This window comes from Motacilla alba, chromosome 24 (genome assembly GCF_015832195.1).
Source record: "Motacilla alba alba isolate MOTALB_02 chromosome 24, Motacilla_alba_V1.0_pri, whole genome shotgun sequence".
Taxonomy (NCBI): Eukaryota; Metazoa; Chordata; class Aves; order Passeriformes; family Motacillidae; genus Motacilla; species Motacilla alba.
Genome location: NC_052039.1, coordinates 6,086,456 through 6,102,800, shown reverse-complemented (window position 1 = coordinate 6,102,800; position 16,345 = coordinate 6,086,456). Strand labels below are relative to the sequence as shown.

The following is a 16,345-nucleotide window of genomic DNA, read 5'->3' as shown; positions in this document are numbered from 1 at the left end:
GCCACTTCCACACCCACAAATCCCCCAAAACCCCGACCCCAGGCAGGAATGGCACTGAGGAACAGGAGGGGTCTCTGCTTGCTCTGAGCTTGCAGAGCAGTGGTTGATATTTGTATTTAACTGCAGCCCTAAATACTCCTGAGGCTGCACCCCTTCCCAGGTGCCAGTCTGGGGTGTGGCTGAGGGTACCCAGAGATGCTGCCAGGACTGACTTCACCCCCTCACCCGAAATTCCTCCAGTAAAAGTGAAATATTTAATGCCAAACACTCCCTGACCTTCCTCCTGCTGCTGGAATCCACTGCTAAAAGCCCCCAGGCAGCTTTAAAGCCATTTAAAAGCAATTTTAGAGAGAAATCCTGCACCCCACTGGGGTATTTTAAGACACAGAGGCAGTAAGAAATTCAGAGACAGCAAACTTAATAGTATTAGTGCTCATATTAATCAAAAGCTGGAGAGAGAGAGCACAGAGAAAACGCTGGGGCAGGGAGGGGACAGCTGTGACAGGAATTCCTCTGAGTCCTGGGGAGATGCAGCTCCTCAAATTCCAAATCCTTCAGTGCAAACTGCTCTGAGAATCTGATGCCTCCACCTGCCACAGTCCAAGAGATTACTGTGAAGGGAGAATGGGCAGGATGTCCCCGTGAGACACAGCTGGGTGGTGCTCGAGTTACAGCTTCGCTTTGCTCAGTCTCTGGGATTTAGGACGGCTTCAAAATGATTTAAAAAAACCACAGCCTCCACAAAGTTGATCCTAAAAATACAAATCCAAGTCACCCAGTTCTGAGAGCTCATTTTGTTCTCCACCTGACCCCTGTTATTTGCTTGGGAACTTTCCTTCTGGTCCATTTTGAAGAGTGCTACAAATCAGCTGCATTATTATTATTATTATTATAATTATTATTACGATTAAAGCACAGCACTGAATGTGAAATAAAATCAAACCCCATTTGCACCAACCCCAGCCCCTGCCATTACCCCACCTCCCCCTCGCTGACCCTTGCAGATCAAAGACAAATGAAAATAATTGAGCAGTTTGGGGCATTTTGTGGAGAAATGCCCCTCGTGCAAGGTTTCTCTGCACTGGCTCAGAGGTGGAACATGGTGCAGCTCCCTTGACACGCGAGGTCAAGCTGCAGGAGTGCCATGAGCAAATAGGTGAGTTGGCTGGAGCAGAGGAGGCTTTCCTGGGGAAAAATGACTTTCCCAAAATACAGGTTGGAGCTAATTCTTCCCTCTCTGAAAGAGAGGATGATTCACACTAGCAGCACAGAAAAAAATGGTGAAAAGAGCATTTTACATTTGCTTTTCATTTTAATTGCCTTTTCTTTAATTTCCAGGTGACGAGCAGGGTTCCTCACTCCCAACACAGCTACTTTGCTCATCCAAAAATTGCATCACTACACGCCAAGCAATTTCTACCTCTAGAAGCTGCTTCTTGTATGAACTGGCATTTAAGAGGGTCAGATTAAAGCTCGTTTAGTTGGTTACTGCACTAGAGATTTGTTAATCTGTGATGCTTAGAAGAGAAACCAACGACCAACAACCTAAAGAAGTTTTGCTAAAGGTCTGGTAATCTTATACCTCTTGTTTCTCGGGCCGGGTCCACGAAGCCTGGAGAGAACAGATATAGAACACAACAACGACAACAGAAAAAAAGCAATAAAAGTTTGTCAAAGGTTGCTTTCAGGTACCAGTGTCTGCAGCACATTGAGCTGTGTGCACATGCAGGCTCCAAGCTGAACAGCTCCTGTGTGTGGGGGGGATCACAGCTTCCCTTTCCCATCAATTCAGGCTGGCATCCACCATTCCACAGCCTCTGCGCTGGTCTTTAAATGGTTCAACAGAGGCTGATGGCACCTCAAGACTGATTTATTACCCCAGGGACTGTTGCCTTTGTCACATCTCACCTTTCCTACACACCTGGTGCTCAGGAAGTGCCTCTGGCCGCTGAATGGCAGAGGACAGACCCAGTGTTGTGCCCCCGGTCTGTTTGCCACCCACACCGATTAATTAACGCTGATTAACGTGCTCATCATGCAGTTGGAGGCCTGGTTCCATGCAGGCTGTGCCAGGAGCAGCCCCAGAGCTGCAGAGGACCCCCAGCTCCAGCTGCCTGTGCTCAGGGATGGCAGCCCCAGCCCCACAGCAGTGAAACATGCCCAAACCTCCCTTCAAAGCAAATATTTCCTGCTCAGAGAAAGCCACCAGCAGCAAGGACCACGTTCCCTGTGCTCCCAGAGAGCCCAGCTGCTGTGTTCAATCCCCCCCTATAATTTATATTTCAGCTCTCTATGATTTGTTCAGGAGTCAAAAATCACCTGCTAGCACGAGAGCCAGGATGGCACCGCTGGCTGCGAGGCACAGTGACATTGTGGGGGTGTCACAGCACACACGGGTGACGGGGATGGAGATGGAGGCTCAGGGAATGAGAATCAGAAACAGAGCCCTGCTGCCAGGGAACACCGAGACTGCAATTCCAACAGATGGGACACACACCTCTGACAGTGCCTCTGGGGAAAGCAGATGGGCTCCTGGTGACTGGGGGTGCAGCTCACCCACCCTGCAGGGCTGGGGCACTCCAGGACCTGCAGCAGGGCTGGGGCACTGCCAGGACCTGCAGCTCACCCACCCTGCAGGGCTGGGGCACTCCAGGACCTGCAGCAGGGCTGGGACTATCCAGGACCTGCTCATTCCTGGGTGCACGCATCCTGCTGCAAGGTGCTGCAAGAGCCCAGTATTCCAGAAGAATCCCTCTGTTCAGTGGCAGGGATGTCCCTGTGAGTCCCCTGCCTCTGCTGCTCTCCGTAGTGGCAGCACAGGGAGATGCCTTTCATCCCTGGGTGTCAGCCTAAAGGAGATGAAGAAGGAAGAGCCCGTTCCCAAAGGCTCAGGGTTTCTCTGCAGTGATCCTCGGGAGTGGGGGAAGAGGCAGAGCCACATTCCCCACCCCAGGGGAACTGAAGATGCCTTTTCTCCTGGCAGGGAGGCTAAATGGCCTCCAAAGGTCCCCTCCGACCCAAACCATTCTGTGCTTCCATGGTTCAGGGTTTCTTACCAGTGCTGAGGCAAACTTGGAGATGTCAAAATTAAGAGATTAAATACTGTCGGACACATTAACCTGATTTTGAGTCTATTACTGTTTAGGAGGTCACACATGGCTGTGCTCTATTTATTATTAACCCATGAATAAATAACCTCTGGTGTCTGCAGCCCACAGAAGCAAGCAGGGCTGATTCCTTGTTCATATGTGCTTTCCATCCATGTTTATTTTATGGGTATTAACCTGCAATTAAGCCAACACAAAAGAAAAATAGAAACTTTTGTCTTTTCTGAAGATAAAGGAGAGAATCCCAGGTTTACTCTTCCTCACCCAACAGAGACAGAGCAGCTCCACCCAGCAAATGAGGGGCATCCAAGACACCTTCAGATTCCTAAATCATGAAAAACTCCTCCATCTGCTTTGGCTGCCAACAGCACAGAGCTGAGCGAGGCTGCTGGGCAGCAACAGCACCCCAGACACCAGAGGAAGGAAGGGCTGGGCTGTTTCTAGGACAGCACAGTGGAATTCACCTGTCACACACCTGAAATTCAGCCAAGCCGCTCAGGTCCATGCAGAAATCTGCATTTTCCTGCTGGAGGCACAGGGAGCCTGGTGGGGCAGCCCTGGGGGAAGGCCCAGTGACAGCACAGGGCTTAAACTGTGTTTGGGACGCAGAGGGACAAATCACAGCTGATCCTTTGCTTTTTGATCCCTTGGTGAGAAGATGCTCCCTTTGCTTTCTGCCCTGCAGGAATGGTGACACGGCTGGAGAGCAGCTCCCAGGAGATCCAGCTCTGGATAAAGGATCAAGGATGTGTGTTTGGGATGCAGAGGGAGAAATCAGAGCTGATCCTTTGCTTTTTGATCCCTTGGTGAGAAGATGCTCCCTTTGCTTTCTGCCCTGCAGGGAATGGTGGGCAGGGAGAGCAGCTCCCAGGAGATGCAGCTCTGGATGAAGATCAAGGACCTGCAGAGTGCTTCCCTCCCAGGCTGAGCTGCTCAGACAAACCCAGCAATGTCCCCACAGCTGCTCCCTGGAAGGGTGGCTGAGCTCTCAAAGGCTGGGACAGCCCAGAATCTGCCAGGAGACACGGCTGAATAAACAAACCTTCCTTTTTCTCGGGGGGTTTGGGTTGGTTTTTCAGAATGTTATGGGCATTAAGGCATCTCCACACCTCTAAAAACCTACACTGAGGGGTGATTACAAGAGCAAGCAACACAAAGCAAGAGAGAAGCATCCAAGTACCTGGATAAGAGAGATGTTCAAAAGTAGGCTTGAAAAATCTAAAAATAGCATTGTTTGTCCTACATCAAAGATCATCCACTTCCCTGTGCTGTCCCAGAGGAAAGAAAGTGGAGAATAAACTGAATATATGCATTTGTAACAGAATATTTAATAGAATCAAACGCTCTAATAGAATTTGTAGTAGAATATTTAGAGAGCTGTTCTGACCTCAGGATTTTCGGGCCATCTGAAACGCTTCCCTCAACTCAGAGCACAAGAGAGAGAATGAGGAAAGTACAAGACAAACCAAACCAAAACAAAACGCACACACACACACACAACAGTCCAGCCTAGCAAGTGCATGGGACATGGTAAAACAATGTTTGCCCCGAAGGTTTGAACCAGCCCATGAACACATGGCAGCACCTCAAACCTTGGCTCTTCCCCATCTCCACGAGTCAGAGCATGAACATTCCCCTTGCTATTGATCACCCACCTGAGAGCATCAAGCAGAGTCTCAGAAACCAGCAAAAATCAGTTAGCAGTTTTGCACTGAGCTGGGATGGTTTGGCTGGGCTGCACAGGGGGCTCCTCCACCGCCTGATCCAGCTTTCACCTTCCCCTCCCTGCCCAACTCTGGCCATGGCTGGCATCCAGACTCCAGAGCCAGCAGCACTGGAGCCCTTGGCACCTCCCAGGGCTCTCCTCACAGAGACAAACCCGTGAATAAATAACCTCAAATCCTGCCCAAACGGGTGCCCCAGCCAGGCTGCAGCTTCTGCAGGCACTGGAAACCTCTCCCTGAACATTGCAGGGATTCACAGCGGCCCCGGGATCCAAAAGATGCTCAGAAAGAACTGAAGCTGGGAAACTCTGGCACCCTGATTAATAAAGTTACACATGAGCAGCGTGGGGACGGGCTGACGTCATGGGGGCAATTAAAAAAGCTCATTTAGGAGCTGCAGGGCAGGACAGCAGCTGTGGGGACAAGTGACAGTGGACACCTCTGTTGCTCCAAGACTTTCAGAGTGTCACCTGCTGCCTCCACACTGAGCCAGAACCCCTGGCATGGCCAAGGCAGCTGAGCCCTGAAGCATCCTGTCATTAGGAGATTATTAATTAGCAACAACTCCTCACTCCTACTTCTGTCTAGGCTCCAAATTCTGCCTCCTGGTCACTTCTGAAACATCTCCAGCGCAGCAGCACACCCCAGCCTGCTCTAATTCAAGGAGCTGTCGCCAGTAACAACACCAAACACTCTCTTTCAAGAATTAAAAAACTGCTAATTATTTTTGCCTTTTAAGAACAAAATGGAATTGATGGGATCGACAGAACAGGTGAGCACAAAGGCAGGCAGGCTTTGTGCTTCGGGGATGTGCAGTGGCAGAGGGCAGCACGGAGGGATGGACAGGCTCACTTTGGATCCACTGCATCCTGGGAGGGAGCAGCCCTCACCTGCCACTGCCACCTGCCCAGCACGGCCAGCTCTGGGGGCAGGGGCTCAGTGCCACCTCCCAGAAGCTCCCCACAGCTGGAGGAACTCCTCTGAACAGGTTTAGGGTCTCTCCAATTGAATTCACCCCAGTGAACACAGCAGGAATTGCAGAATGACTCCCCACCTGCTCAGAGCCCAGCTGGCTCTCGCAGGAGGGCACACGTGACATTGCCCAGGGTGTGGCACATGTGACATTGCCCCAGGAGTGGCACTGCTGCAGGTGTGGCACCTGTGACACTGCCCCAAGTGTGGCACTGCCCCAGGTGTGGCACTGCCTCTGCCCCAGGTGTGGCTGTGCCCCAGGAGTGGCACTGCCTCTGCCCCAGGTGTGGCACTGCCCCAGGTGTGGCACTGCCCCAGGTGTGCTGTGCCCCGGGGCCCTGCAGGAGCAGGGCCAGCAGCAGGACCCCCCCGTGCAGCCACATGCAGCTCCAGGCGGGGACAGGCAGGGACAGGGAGCTGTGCTGAGCCCACTCCCCGGGGCTCTGGGCAGGGCTGTACCTTCTCCTCGTTGCTGATGTTCCTGGTGGAGGTTCTCCAGGTGATGGAGGGGATGGGGTCCCCCGAGGCCTCGCAGGTCAGCGTGATCTGATCCTCCAGCTCCATGGCTGTCTTGTTCTCCACGTAGGTGATCTTGGGTTTGGCTGGGGAGGAGGAGAAAAAGGAGCCTGGGCTCAGGTGGGGCTCAGGGTGCAGCCTGTCACCAGCAGTGCTGGGGACAAGCAGCACTGGGGACAACTGGGATCATTTCCTGCCAGCTGGGGAAGGAGCAGAGGGACTTTTACCAGGGCACCTCCTTGCAGAAGGGAAGGACCTGAAGAACCTCTTGTGCTCTTTGTCACAGCTGAGGCCCCGAGAGAGGAGGAGTGCACAAAGGCTCACCCCTGGGATTGCCAGCTCCCCCTTCCACCTCCCTGCCCCAAACCAGCCCTGTGCCAAGCAGCTGGGGCAGGTGGCTGCACACAAGGCAGGAGAATTCCATATTCCCCAACACTCCCACACTCCTGGGAGGTGAGAAGCTCCTGATTCACCCCTGCAAGCCTCAGTCAGTCCCACAGTGGTGGGCTGGAGCTCACCTCCCCATCCAGGCTGCAGCAAGCCCCACTGAGGTGCTAAAACCCTTTCAACAGCAGCTTTGGTGGGTCAGAACTCCAGGAAATACCCTGGAGGACAATTCCAGCAGCCTGTGGGTCTGACCCACCAGCCCTGCCTGTGTTTGAGCAGACAGGAGCTGGGATGAGTTCCCCCCACTCACAGGATGGCAGAGGGGCACAGCAGCAGCATTAAGTGGGACAAACAGCTCCCCCCAGGGTGACCAGCACCCAGCTGGGCTGCCAGGGGCTGTTACCAAAGACTTTGAGGTGGATGGTGGCATCGGCCTCTCCAGCCTTGTTCTCAGCAATGCAGATGTACTCGGCCTCGTCGCTCTTGTCCACCCTGTGGATGACCAGCTCGGAGCCATCCGAGTTGAAGCTGTATTTGTCCTCCTCCTCCACCTCCTCCACGGGCTCTCCATCCCTGGGGGCACAGAGCACACGGGGCTGAGGCGGCAGGAGCCACGCCAGCCTGGTTCACAGAATCACAGAATCACAGAATTTCTAGGTTGGAAGAGACCTTTAAGATCATCGAGTCCAAGCCATGTTCTAACACCTCAACCAGATCATGGCACCCAGTGCCACATCCAGTCTTTCTATAAACACATCCAGGGATGGTGACTCCACCTCCCTGGGCAGATGATTCCAGTATTTGACCACTCTTTCTGTGAAAAACTTCCTCCTCAAGGCCTGCTCACGCAGTTATCCCACTGCAGCTCAGAGGGAGCAGCCCCTTCTCCTCTCCCATGGGCTCCAGAGCTCAGCTGGAGACCCATTCCCAACCCTTCCTGCCCCAGGGCTGCAGCTCTCACCCCTGGCACTGTAACCCCACCACAGGTGGCTCCTTGCCTACCAAGGCACCTCTCCAAGCTGCCGAAAGCTTTTCCAGGTCCATCTGTGCTCCCAACCTCCAGCAAAGGCTGCAGAACTCCAGGAACAGAGTCCCTGCAGTGGGAATGCAGTGCAGGAAGCTGGGAGGGGGCACAGCTGAACAATGGGGAGCCCTGAAGGAATTCCTTGGTTTGCTTTGCTTTATGAAACTGCTTTTATCTCAACCAACAGGATTTTTACCCTCAGATTCTTCCCCCTGGGTGGGCTCCGTGCTCCCTGCCTAACCCACAGCAGAGGGTGGTGTCACTGTCACATTTTATGGAAAATCCCCTTGCCCAGGATTTTGCTCCTGGGAAGCTGAGAAGCCTCAGAGAAAAGGAAAACAACTTTATCTCATTTGCTTCTCCTGTGTTTTGCTGCTGTGGAATGTGTTTGGAGATTGTTTACCAAAGGTGATTGTTTCATTGCTTTCATGTGAATTGTTCTGACTTAATAACCAATGTGTCAGGGCTCTGGAAGGAGTCACAAGTTTTCATTATTATTTTTTTAGTCTTCTGTCAGTACCCTTTCTCTATTCTTCAGTATAATTTAGTATAGTATTCTTTAATATAATATAGATCATAAAATAAATCAGCCTTCTGAGAACATGGAGTCAGATTCATCATTCCTCCCTTCATCTGGGGGTCCCAGAAAATACAACAAGGGGCCTTCAGCCCCATCACGAGGCCACTGCTGTGGGGAAAATCAGCTCATCCCAGCCAGAACATCCCAGAACATCCCCTCCCTCAGCCTGCCTGGGCAGAGAAGCCTCCCCAGGCCAGCAGGGCACTGCACACAGCATCTTACTTTGTCCAGGTGACGGTGGGCTCGGGGAAGCCATCAGCATCACAGGCCAGGGTGACAGACTGGCTGAGGTTGGCAGTGGCATTCATGGTGCTCTGCCGGGCACGCACCGAGGGAGGCACTGCAAGGGAACAGAGCCATGGTGAGCTGGACAGGACAGGACAGGAGGTGTGAGCCACAGGGAGCTCCTGTGCACCTCTGGTGGCACCACTCACCCAGAAACCCTGCCACCAGCACCTGCAGGGGTCAATCAGAGAGTCTGAGGCATGGCCAAAGTCATCAGCACGGAGGAGAAAGGACAGTGGGTGGGGAGACACCAAAGAAATCAGTGTGGTGACCAAAACCATTTTTGAGCGCCACCAAGCTCAGCTCCTCACTCTAACCTCCAGGTTTCTCGAGGTGCTCTTTCCTGCAAACACCTGGCAAACACTCCCTGCATTCCACGGACATTTTATGGGACACAGCAGAGGAAGAGGACGGCGCGCAGCTGAGGCAGCACCTCCTGCAGCAGCCTGGGCCGAGGTGCTGCTCTGAGCCCCTCACCGTTCACGATGACCTGGATGTCCTTGAAGTTGATCTCCCCACGGGCCAGGATCCTCCCCTCACACCTGTAGGTGCCCTCATCTGTCTTCTTGATGCCCCGGATCTGCAGGTAGTTGTTGGACAGGACGATGAAGCGCACTGCAAGCACAAAGGCAAGGGAAGCTCGCTCAGCCTCTCCTCTCCTCACCCCTCTGGGCTCGGGGGAACAAAATCTCCCTCCCCACCACCAAATGGAGCTGGATCTGCTTCTCCCAAGGCAGAAACATCTGTGGGGAGCAGCCCCTCCTCTCCTCGCTCCCTCTGGGCTTGCTGGAACAAAACCTCCCTCCCCACCATGAAATGGAGATGCTGCTGGAGCTGGATCTGCCTCTGCCAAGGCAGAAACACCTGCGGGGAGCAGCCCCCTGCTCTGGGGCTGTGCTCAGGGAGGTGAACAGATCCGTGTCCCCCAGACACGCTTACACTGCACCACATCAGCCAGCCAGCAGTTTGGGACTCATCCCCCTGCCCAGGGGCTCCAGCCTCACTGCCTGTGTGCCAGTTGTGGGAAACCTGCTCAGCTGGAGTCAGGGCCTGAGCCAGCCCCTCCGGACACGGCTGGCTGGAGCATTTGGGAAGAAAGGGAACAGGTCTTGCAAGGAGCTTTCAGCCCCTTTCCCTCGGGAAGGTGGAGGGTGTCACAACACCCAGCTTTTCTGTCTGATGGCTCTTCTTTCATCTGTTTTTTTTTTTCCAGCATTCCTTGGCTGATTTTGGTGCCCAAGCCTGGTGGCCACTTCAGTGGGAAAGCACTGAAGTGCTGGCAAACCACAGCACCTGGGGTGACATCCCATGGCCTCATGTCAGGCACAAACTGCTTCTCTGTCCCTTGTGACCACCAGCGTTCTGTGTGGGAGGGAGATGGACAAGAAGCAAGGCCTTACCATCCTTTTTTAGGATGACATCCCTGCCTTTGTGCTTCCAGATGATGGTGGGGGGCAGCGAGCTGACCACGTCGCACACGATCACAGCATCGTCCCCTTCCTTGAATTCCTGAGGGGTGGGAGCGTTCTTGAACATCAGCTTTTCTGGAAAACAGGAAAGGAGAAGGTCACTGCAGCTTCCTCAGCACACCTGGAGCTGTGCTGCTGCCTCCAGCCCGAGGGGAGCAGAGCAACCCCAAACCCCCAGAGATCTCCTTGTTCCCGGGGGAGGATCAGGGTCTGAGTGAATCACTGCCCACAGCACTCCCATTTCCAGCCCTGTGCCCACAGGGGCTGAATTACCACCCTGAACAGCCCCCCCTGCAAGGTGGCACCTTGGCACTGCTCAGCCTGGCAGCAGGGAGGGAGGAGCTGCTGCAGGGCTCTCCGTGGCTCTTTACAACCCCTCTGCACACGTGGGCCCCTCTCTCCTCCACACCAGAGGTGTGTGTGTCGCCCCCACCAGCTCCTCTCCCTGTCTCCCCTGCCAGAAGCCCCATCCTCTTCTCCTTCCCCCCTTGCTCTGCTGCCCCTCTGAAGGATTTCAGCCCCTCAGAGGGATTTCAGCCATGGGACTGCTGGAGATCCCCGACCCTCCAAATCCATCCCCACTCCCACCTTCCCCTCCTCACCAGGAAAGAAGGCAGCACCTCAACACCCCCTTTCCTTTCATCCTCCTCCCACCCTCCAAACCTTTCCTAGGAAGGTGAAGCAGCTTCCTGCCCAACCCTGCCTCACCCACGAGCAAGGAAAGGGCCAGAGGGGGGCAAGGAAAGAGCCAGGGGGGGCGTCACTGTCACATTTTCTGAGAAAAATCCCCTTGCCCAGGATTTTCTCCTGGGAAGCTGAGAAGCCTCAGAGAAAAAGGAAAACAATTTTATCTCCTTTGCTTCTCCTGTGTTTTGCTGCTGTGGAATGTGTTTGGGGGTTGTTTATCCAACTGGTCATTGTTTGATTGGTTTCACGTGAATTGTTTTGACTTATTGGCCAATCGAGGTCAGGCTGTGCTGGGACTCTGGAAGGAGTCACGAGTTTTCATTATTATTCTTGGTAGCCTTCTGTCTGTACCCTTTTTGTATTCTTTAGTATAGTTTATTATAGCATTCTTTAATATAATATAGATCATAAAATAATAAATCAGCCTTCTGAGAGCACGGAGTCAGATCCATCATTCCTCCCCTTGTTGGGGTTGCCTGCAAATTCAACACAGGGGGGCAGGACAAGAACCAGAGGGGCAAGGAAAGAGCCGGGGGGGGCAAGAAAAGGGCCAGGGGGGGCAAGAAAAGAGCCGGGGGGGCAAGAAAAGAGCCGGGGGGGCAAGGAAAGAGCCAGGGGGGCAAGAAAAGGGCCGGGGGGGCAAGGAAAAGGCCAGGGGGGGCAAGAAAAGGGCCGGGGGGGGCAAGAAAAAGGCCAGGGGGGGCAAGAAAAGAGCCGGGGGGGTTTTGCCTTACGGAAAATCTTGACGTTGACGGTGGCCTCGGAGTCGCCCTCCTCGGGGCTGCTGACCACACACTTGTAGATGCCGGCGTCGTCGATGTTGGCGTTGTAGATGGTGAGCGTGGAGGAGAAGTCATCGTTGCGCACCACCGAGATGCGCTGCTGGTTGGGGCTGAGGCGCTCCCCGTTCGGGGAGAACCACGAGATGTCCTTGAACTTGGCCTCGCCCGCCACTGAGGGGAGAGAGCACAGTGAGACAGCACAGCCCTGCACGCCCCAAAGCCCAGGGTCTGCCCCAAACCCCAGTGCTGAGGGAATGTCCCAAAGCCCAGGGTCTGCCCCAAACCCCAGTGCTGAGGCTCTGACTGACCCCACAACATGGTGAGACAGCACAGCCCTGCATGGCTCCAAACCCCAGGGTCTGCCCCAAACCCCACTGCTGAGGGAATGCCCCAAACCCCACTGTTGAGGCTCTGACTGATCCCACAGCACAGTGAGACAGCACAGCCCTGCACACCCCAAACCCCAGGGCCTGCCCCAAACCCCACTGCTGAGGGTTCTGCATGTCCCAAACCCCAGTGCTGAGGCTCTGCCCCAAACCCCAGTGCTGAGGCTCTGCCCCAAACCCCAGTGCTGAGGCTCTGCCCCAAACCCCAGTGCTGAGGCTTTGCGTGACCCCACAGCAGCAGCACCGTCACAGCAGGGTCTGTCTCGTTTCGAACTGAACCAATGAGCCCAGGGGCCCTCGGCCAGCACGCACCTTGACATAAGAAGAACTTGGATTCTCCAACGCTGATCTCCCCCTGGCTTGGAACAATGTCCACTTGGAGAGAGGCTGGAATGGGAATGAGCACGGTCAGACACGGTCTGTGGGCTCCAGCAAAAAATCTTTGCCAGCCTTACAATCCCCATGGATCCCTTATTCAATTTACAGTCCAGGGTGACACCTGTTTTCTGATCTGACACCTATTTTCTGATTTAAAACTGCTGGTTTTAAGCACCAGAAGGAGGTTTTGAACAAGAAAGAAGGGTTTGAAACACCAGAACAAGCTTTGAAACACCACAGAAAGGTTTTAAACACCAAAGGACAGCACCCCTGCCCTGTCCATTCCCATTTACCAGCAGCCCCTCCCAGTGCACACCCACGCAGGCCCGGTGCCCTTTTCCCCCAGCATCACCCCTGCCTCCTTCTTCATTGCATAAATTATGACCCATTAGGCAGAAAATGTAATTGGATTCTGGCTCTCCTCCAGCTATAGCTTAATTCCACAGCAGATCTGTGGCCTAACAAGCCCGGGTCAAGTTGAATTTGAGGACGCCAAAATAGGTTTTCTTTGGAAAACACCCTCTGTGCTTTCATGTAGTGCATGAAAAGCTGAAAATCTCTCTCCCAGAGCAGCTAATTTTTCCTCCAGACCACAGAGGCATTATTTCAGCTGCCAAGCACACCTGGGGTTAGGAGAAACAAGCACTGCTTCAGAAATGAAAACCTGGCTGCGCGTGCCAATGGCAACATTCCTTAAAGTGCTGGGGAAACACATGGACCGGGGGTCAGGCACTGAGCCTGGAGCTCCCACAGCTGGGGGAGCACTGCCTGCCCTCACTGGGAAAGCACAGCAGTATCAGGATTTTCTGAGCACGTTCCTGTGGCCAACAACGCCCCTGACACCGAGCTCCTCTCCAGGAGAAGACTGGAAGCAATCGTGGGAGCTGGGATCACCCCAGTGCAAGCCCCTGCACTTGGCTGGCTCTCCTCTCTGGAGTTCAGCAGATTATCCTGACCAATGCCCAGAGCACTGGGGTACAGCCCCAAACCCCAGGAACCCGGCCAGGACTCAGCTGGAAGCAGAGCTGGGAGTGCTGAGGGCTCCAGTTCTGCCAGGGTCACACAGGCGGCTGCACGTCCTGCAGGGACTCCAGACAGGGACATTCCTGGCCCTCCTGAGCAGGGAAACCAGCCCAAGGAAGGGCTTCCAGAGCACTTTTCTGCTCAGCACTGGGTGCTGCTGAAGTGGCCGGGAGCTCTCTGAGATCTGACGGAAACTCAGATTTCTCTCCCCACGCTGACTCTGCAAACGCAGCCCTGGCTGGGCTCGTTCATGCCTTTCATTCCATCCCCAGGTGATTTCTGCTCCAGGCTCTGCGCAAAGCCCTGAACTCTCCACCACCCCGAATTCAGCACCTGGGCTCGACCTTAGAGCTTTTTGCAGCCTGTCTGTGCCACATCAGCCGCACACCACGGGAGGCAGTCACACGAGCAGGGAGCATCTCACTGGAAGCACAGCCAGAACAACCCCACGGGTCATTCAGGCAGGAGAGCTGAGCCTGACTGTGACTGGTCATTAAGCTAGAACAATTCACATGAAACCAGTGAAACAATCACCTGTGGGTAAACAATCTCCAACCACAATCCAAAGCAGCAAAACACGGGAGAAGCAAATGAGATTAAATTGTTTTCCTTTTTCTCTGAGGCTTCTCAGCTTCCCAGGAGAAGAAATCCTGGCAAAGAGCTTTTCCAGACAATGTGACAGTGACATTCCCAGCTCCTCTGTCCTCACTTCACAGCAGAGAGCCCAGCCCTGGCTGGAGAGCAGCAGCAGCAGCAGCAGCAGCAGGGTTTGCTGCCACTGTCACCTGCACAAACAGGTCCCCAAACAATGGGCTGTGCCTGCCATCTCACCAACCCTCCCCACTCCGCAGCGCGGGCTGTGACAGAGCCAGCACTGCTGCTTTTAATCGCTGTTTAATCGCTATTTTTGCTTTGCAGTTCAGGGAAATGGGGACTATTTTTTCCACTCTTCATTTAATAGACACTGCCAGCCCATTTGTATTCTGCTTCCAGCTTCGAGCAATAAAGGCCTTTTTAGCATCACATAATAACTGCATTAAAAGGCCTCTTCATAATCACACAATAACACTTTTTATAGCTCTGCCCTCCCCCGTATCTTTTATCTGGTTATAAAGTTCCCCAGCCCCCCAAAAAATGCTGAATAATTCCCCATTGATTAAAAAAAAAAAAAAAGACAACAAATTTGCTAATGCAACTTCCTGTTCATCTGTAGTTCAATATAATTAGTTTTGCATCTCAACAAAAGAAATGAGCTCAAATTAAGCCGTGGTTTTGGTAGTAGGCAGGGAGGCTGTGTCCCTGCTGGGCTCAGACTGAGGCCGTACCTGGGCAGTAAATAAAGTAAATTATTGGGAACTGCGTCTGTGGCTGCCCAAATTCCAAAGGTGACGCACCAGGAACAGGAATACGAGTGCTCACCCTGCTCTGGCTCCACAAAAGGAATGTCCTGGAACACTAAATACACCCAATTAGGGATTTACTGTGGGGTTCTATTCCCTCAGGCAAACGGAGCTCAGCCCCTCGCATCCCTCCCTTCCCACAAAACCACTGCTCCTTTCCAGCCCCATCACCTCAGCTCTGACCCCGAGAGGTCCCTCTTGGAGCCCTGGAGGGAAGCAAGGACTGAAATCCCTCTGAAATCCTCACCCCAGACTCACATCCCCAGAGATGTGTCCACACTGCAGCTCCCACCAAGGGCTAAACTCGGTTCTAAGGACTAAACTCAGTTCTAAGGGCTAAATCCAGTTCTAAGGCTAAATTGGTTCTCTCCCTCCCACTCTGAGCCCAGGAGGGAATTTGGATGGGGTTTGCCTCGGGGGGTGTCCCCAGGAGCAGGAATCCTGTCACAGGTAGCCCAGGTAAGGATGCATTACTGCAACAAAGCCCAGAGAAAACCCAGAATCAAAAAAATCCAGAATAAAAAAAAAATAAATCCAGAATCAAAAAAACCCAGAATAAAAAAAAATCCAGAATAAAAACAACCCAGAATCAAAACATCAAAAATATCTGGGCAAACAAAGCCCAGCAAGAATGAATTCAGCTGTGACCAAACCCCTGGCTCCATTCTCACAGGCTGTGCCTTTAATTTCCTTCATTTCTAGCAACGATTCACCAATTAAACGCAATTCCAGGGATAAAAACCATCAGGAAAGAAATATCTCCCGGATCTAATGGAGGGAGGGCGGGATTTGCAGAGCTCGTGAGCCAAGCAGATTATGGTGAAAGCCCTCGGGGTTTAATGCACAACAAAGGCTTAACAAGACAAAGACAAGGCTCCTGTGCACGGTCACTTTATTAAAAATACGCTGACTGCTCAGGAGGAGGAGGAGGAGGAGGAGGCAGCAGCTGGGATGGATCCCAGCTGGGCTGCAGATCCAATTCCTCCCCCGTCGCCATGGCAACCGCTCCCTAAATCTGCCAGGAACGGGAGGAGGGGATGGCAGGTCCTGGGGGATGGCAGGAGAGCGGGCAGGGAGCGGCAGCGGGGCCACAGCGCCGGGAAGGGGGGCCCGGAGGGGAGGGACACCCCAAAAGAAAGGTGTGCCCAAGGGGAGGGACACCCCAAAATAAAGGTGTGCCCAGAGGGGAGGGACACCCCAAAACATGGAGAGGTGTGCCCAAAGGGGACACCCCAAAATAAAGGTGTGCCCAAGGGGAAGGACACCCCAAAATAAAGGTGTGCTCAAGGGGAGGGACACCCCAAAGTATGGAGAGATGTTCCCAAGGAGAGGAATACCCCAAAATAAAGGTGTGCCCAGAGAGGAGGGACATCCCAAAATAAAGGTGTGCCCGGAGAGGAGAAACACTCCAAAATAAAGGTGTGCCCAAGGGGAGAAACACCCCAAAATAAAGGTGTGCCCAGAGGGGAGGGACACAACAAAGTATGGAAAGGTGTGCCCAAGGGGGAGGGACATCCCAAAAAAAGGAGAAATGTTCCCAAAGGGGAGGAACACCCCAAAAGAAAGACACCAAAGCCACCTTCAGGAGAAGAACATCCCAAGCCCATCCATCCATCCCTGGGGAT

General features: G+C 53.5%; 1 protein-coding gene across 15 annotated transcripts in view; it reads right to left on the bottom strand.

Annotated features, from left to right (window-relative positions):
* NCAM1 (neural cell adhesion molecule 1) overlaps positions 1-16,345 on the bottom strand; it is an 85,695-nt gene that overhangs the window by 31,822 nt on the left and 37,528 nt on the right. For 8 of the 15 annotated variants that reach the window (XM_038161457.1, XM_038161450.1, XM_038161451.1 and 5 more), the window contains exons 2-9: positions 12,232-12,306; positions 11,486-11,704; positions 9,996-10,139; positions 9,073-9,210; positions 8,533-8,650; positions 7,110-7,279; positions 6,263-6,405; positions 1,583-1,612 (exon numbers count right to left, since the gene is read on the bottom strand). In XM_038161457.1, coding sequence (XP_038017385.1) covers positions 1,583-1,612; positions 6,263-6,405; positions 7,110-7,279; positions 8,533-8,650; positions 9,073-9,210; positions 9,996-10,139; positions 11,486-11,704; positions 12,232-12,306 — 1,037 coding nt within the window. The remainder of the gene's footprint in view (positions 1-1,582; positions 1,613-6,262; positions 6,406-7,109; positions 7,280-8,532; positions 8,651-9,072; positions 9,211-9,995; positions 10,140-11,485; positions 11,705-12,231; positions 12,307-16,345) is intronic. The other 7 variants (XM_038161449.1, XM_038161454.1, XM_038161462.1 and 4 more) reach the window with 1 other exon arrangement.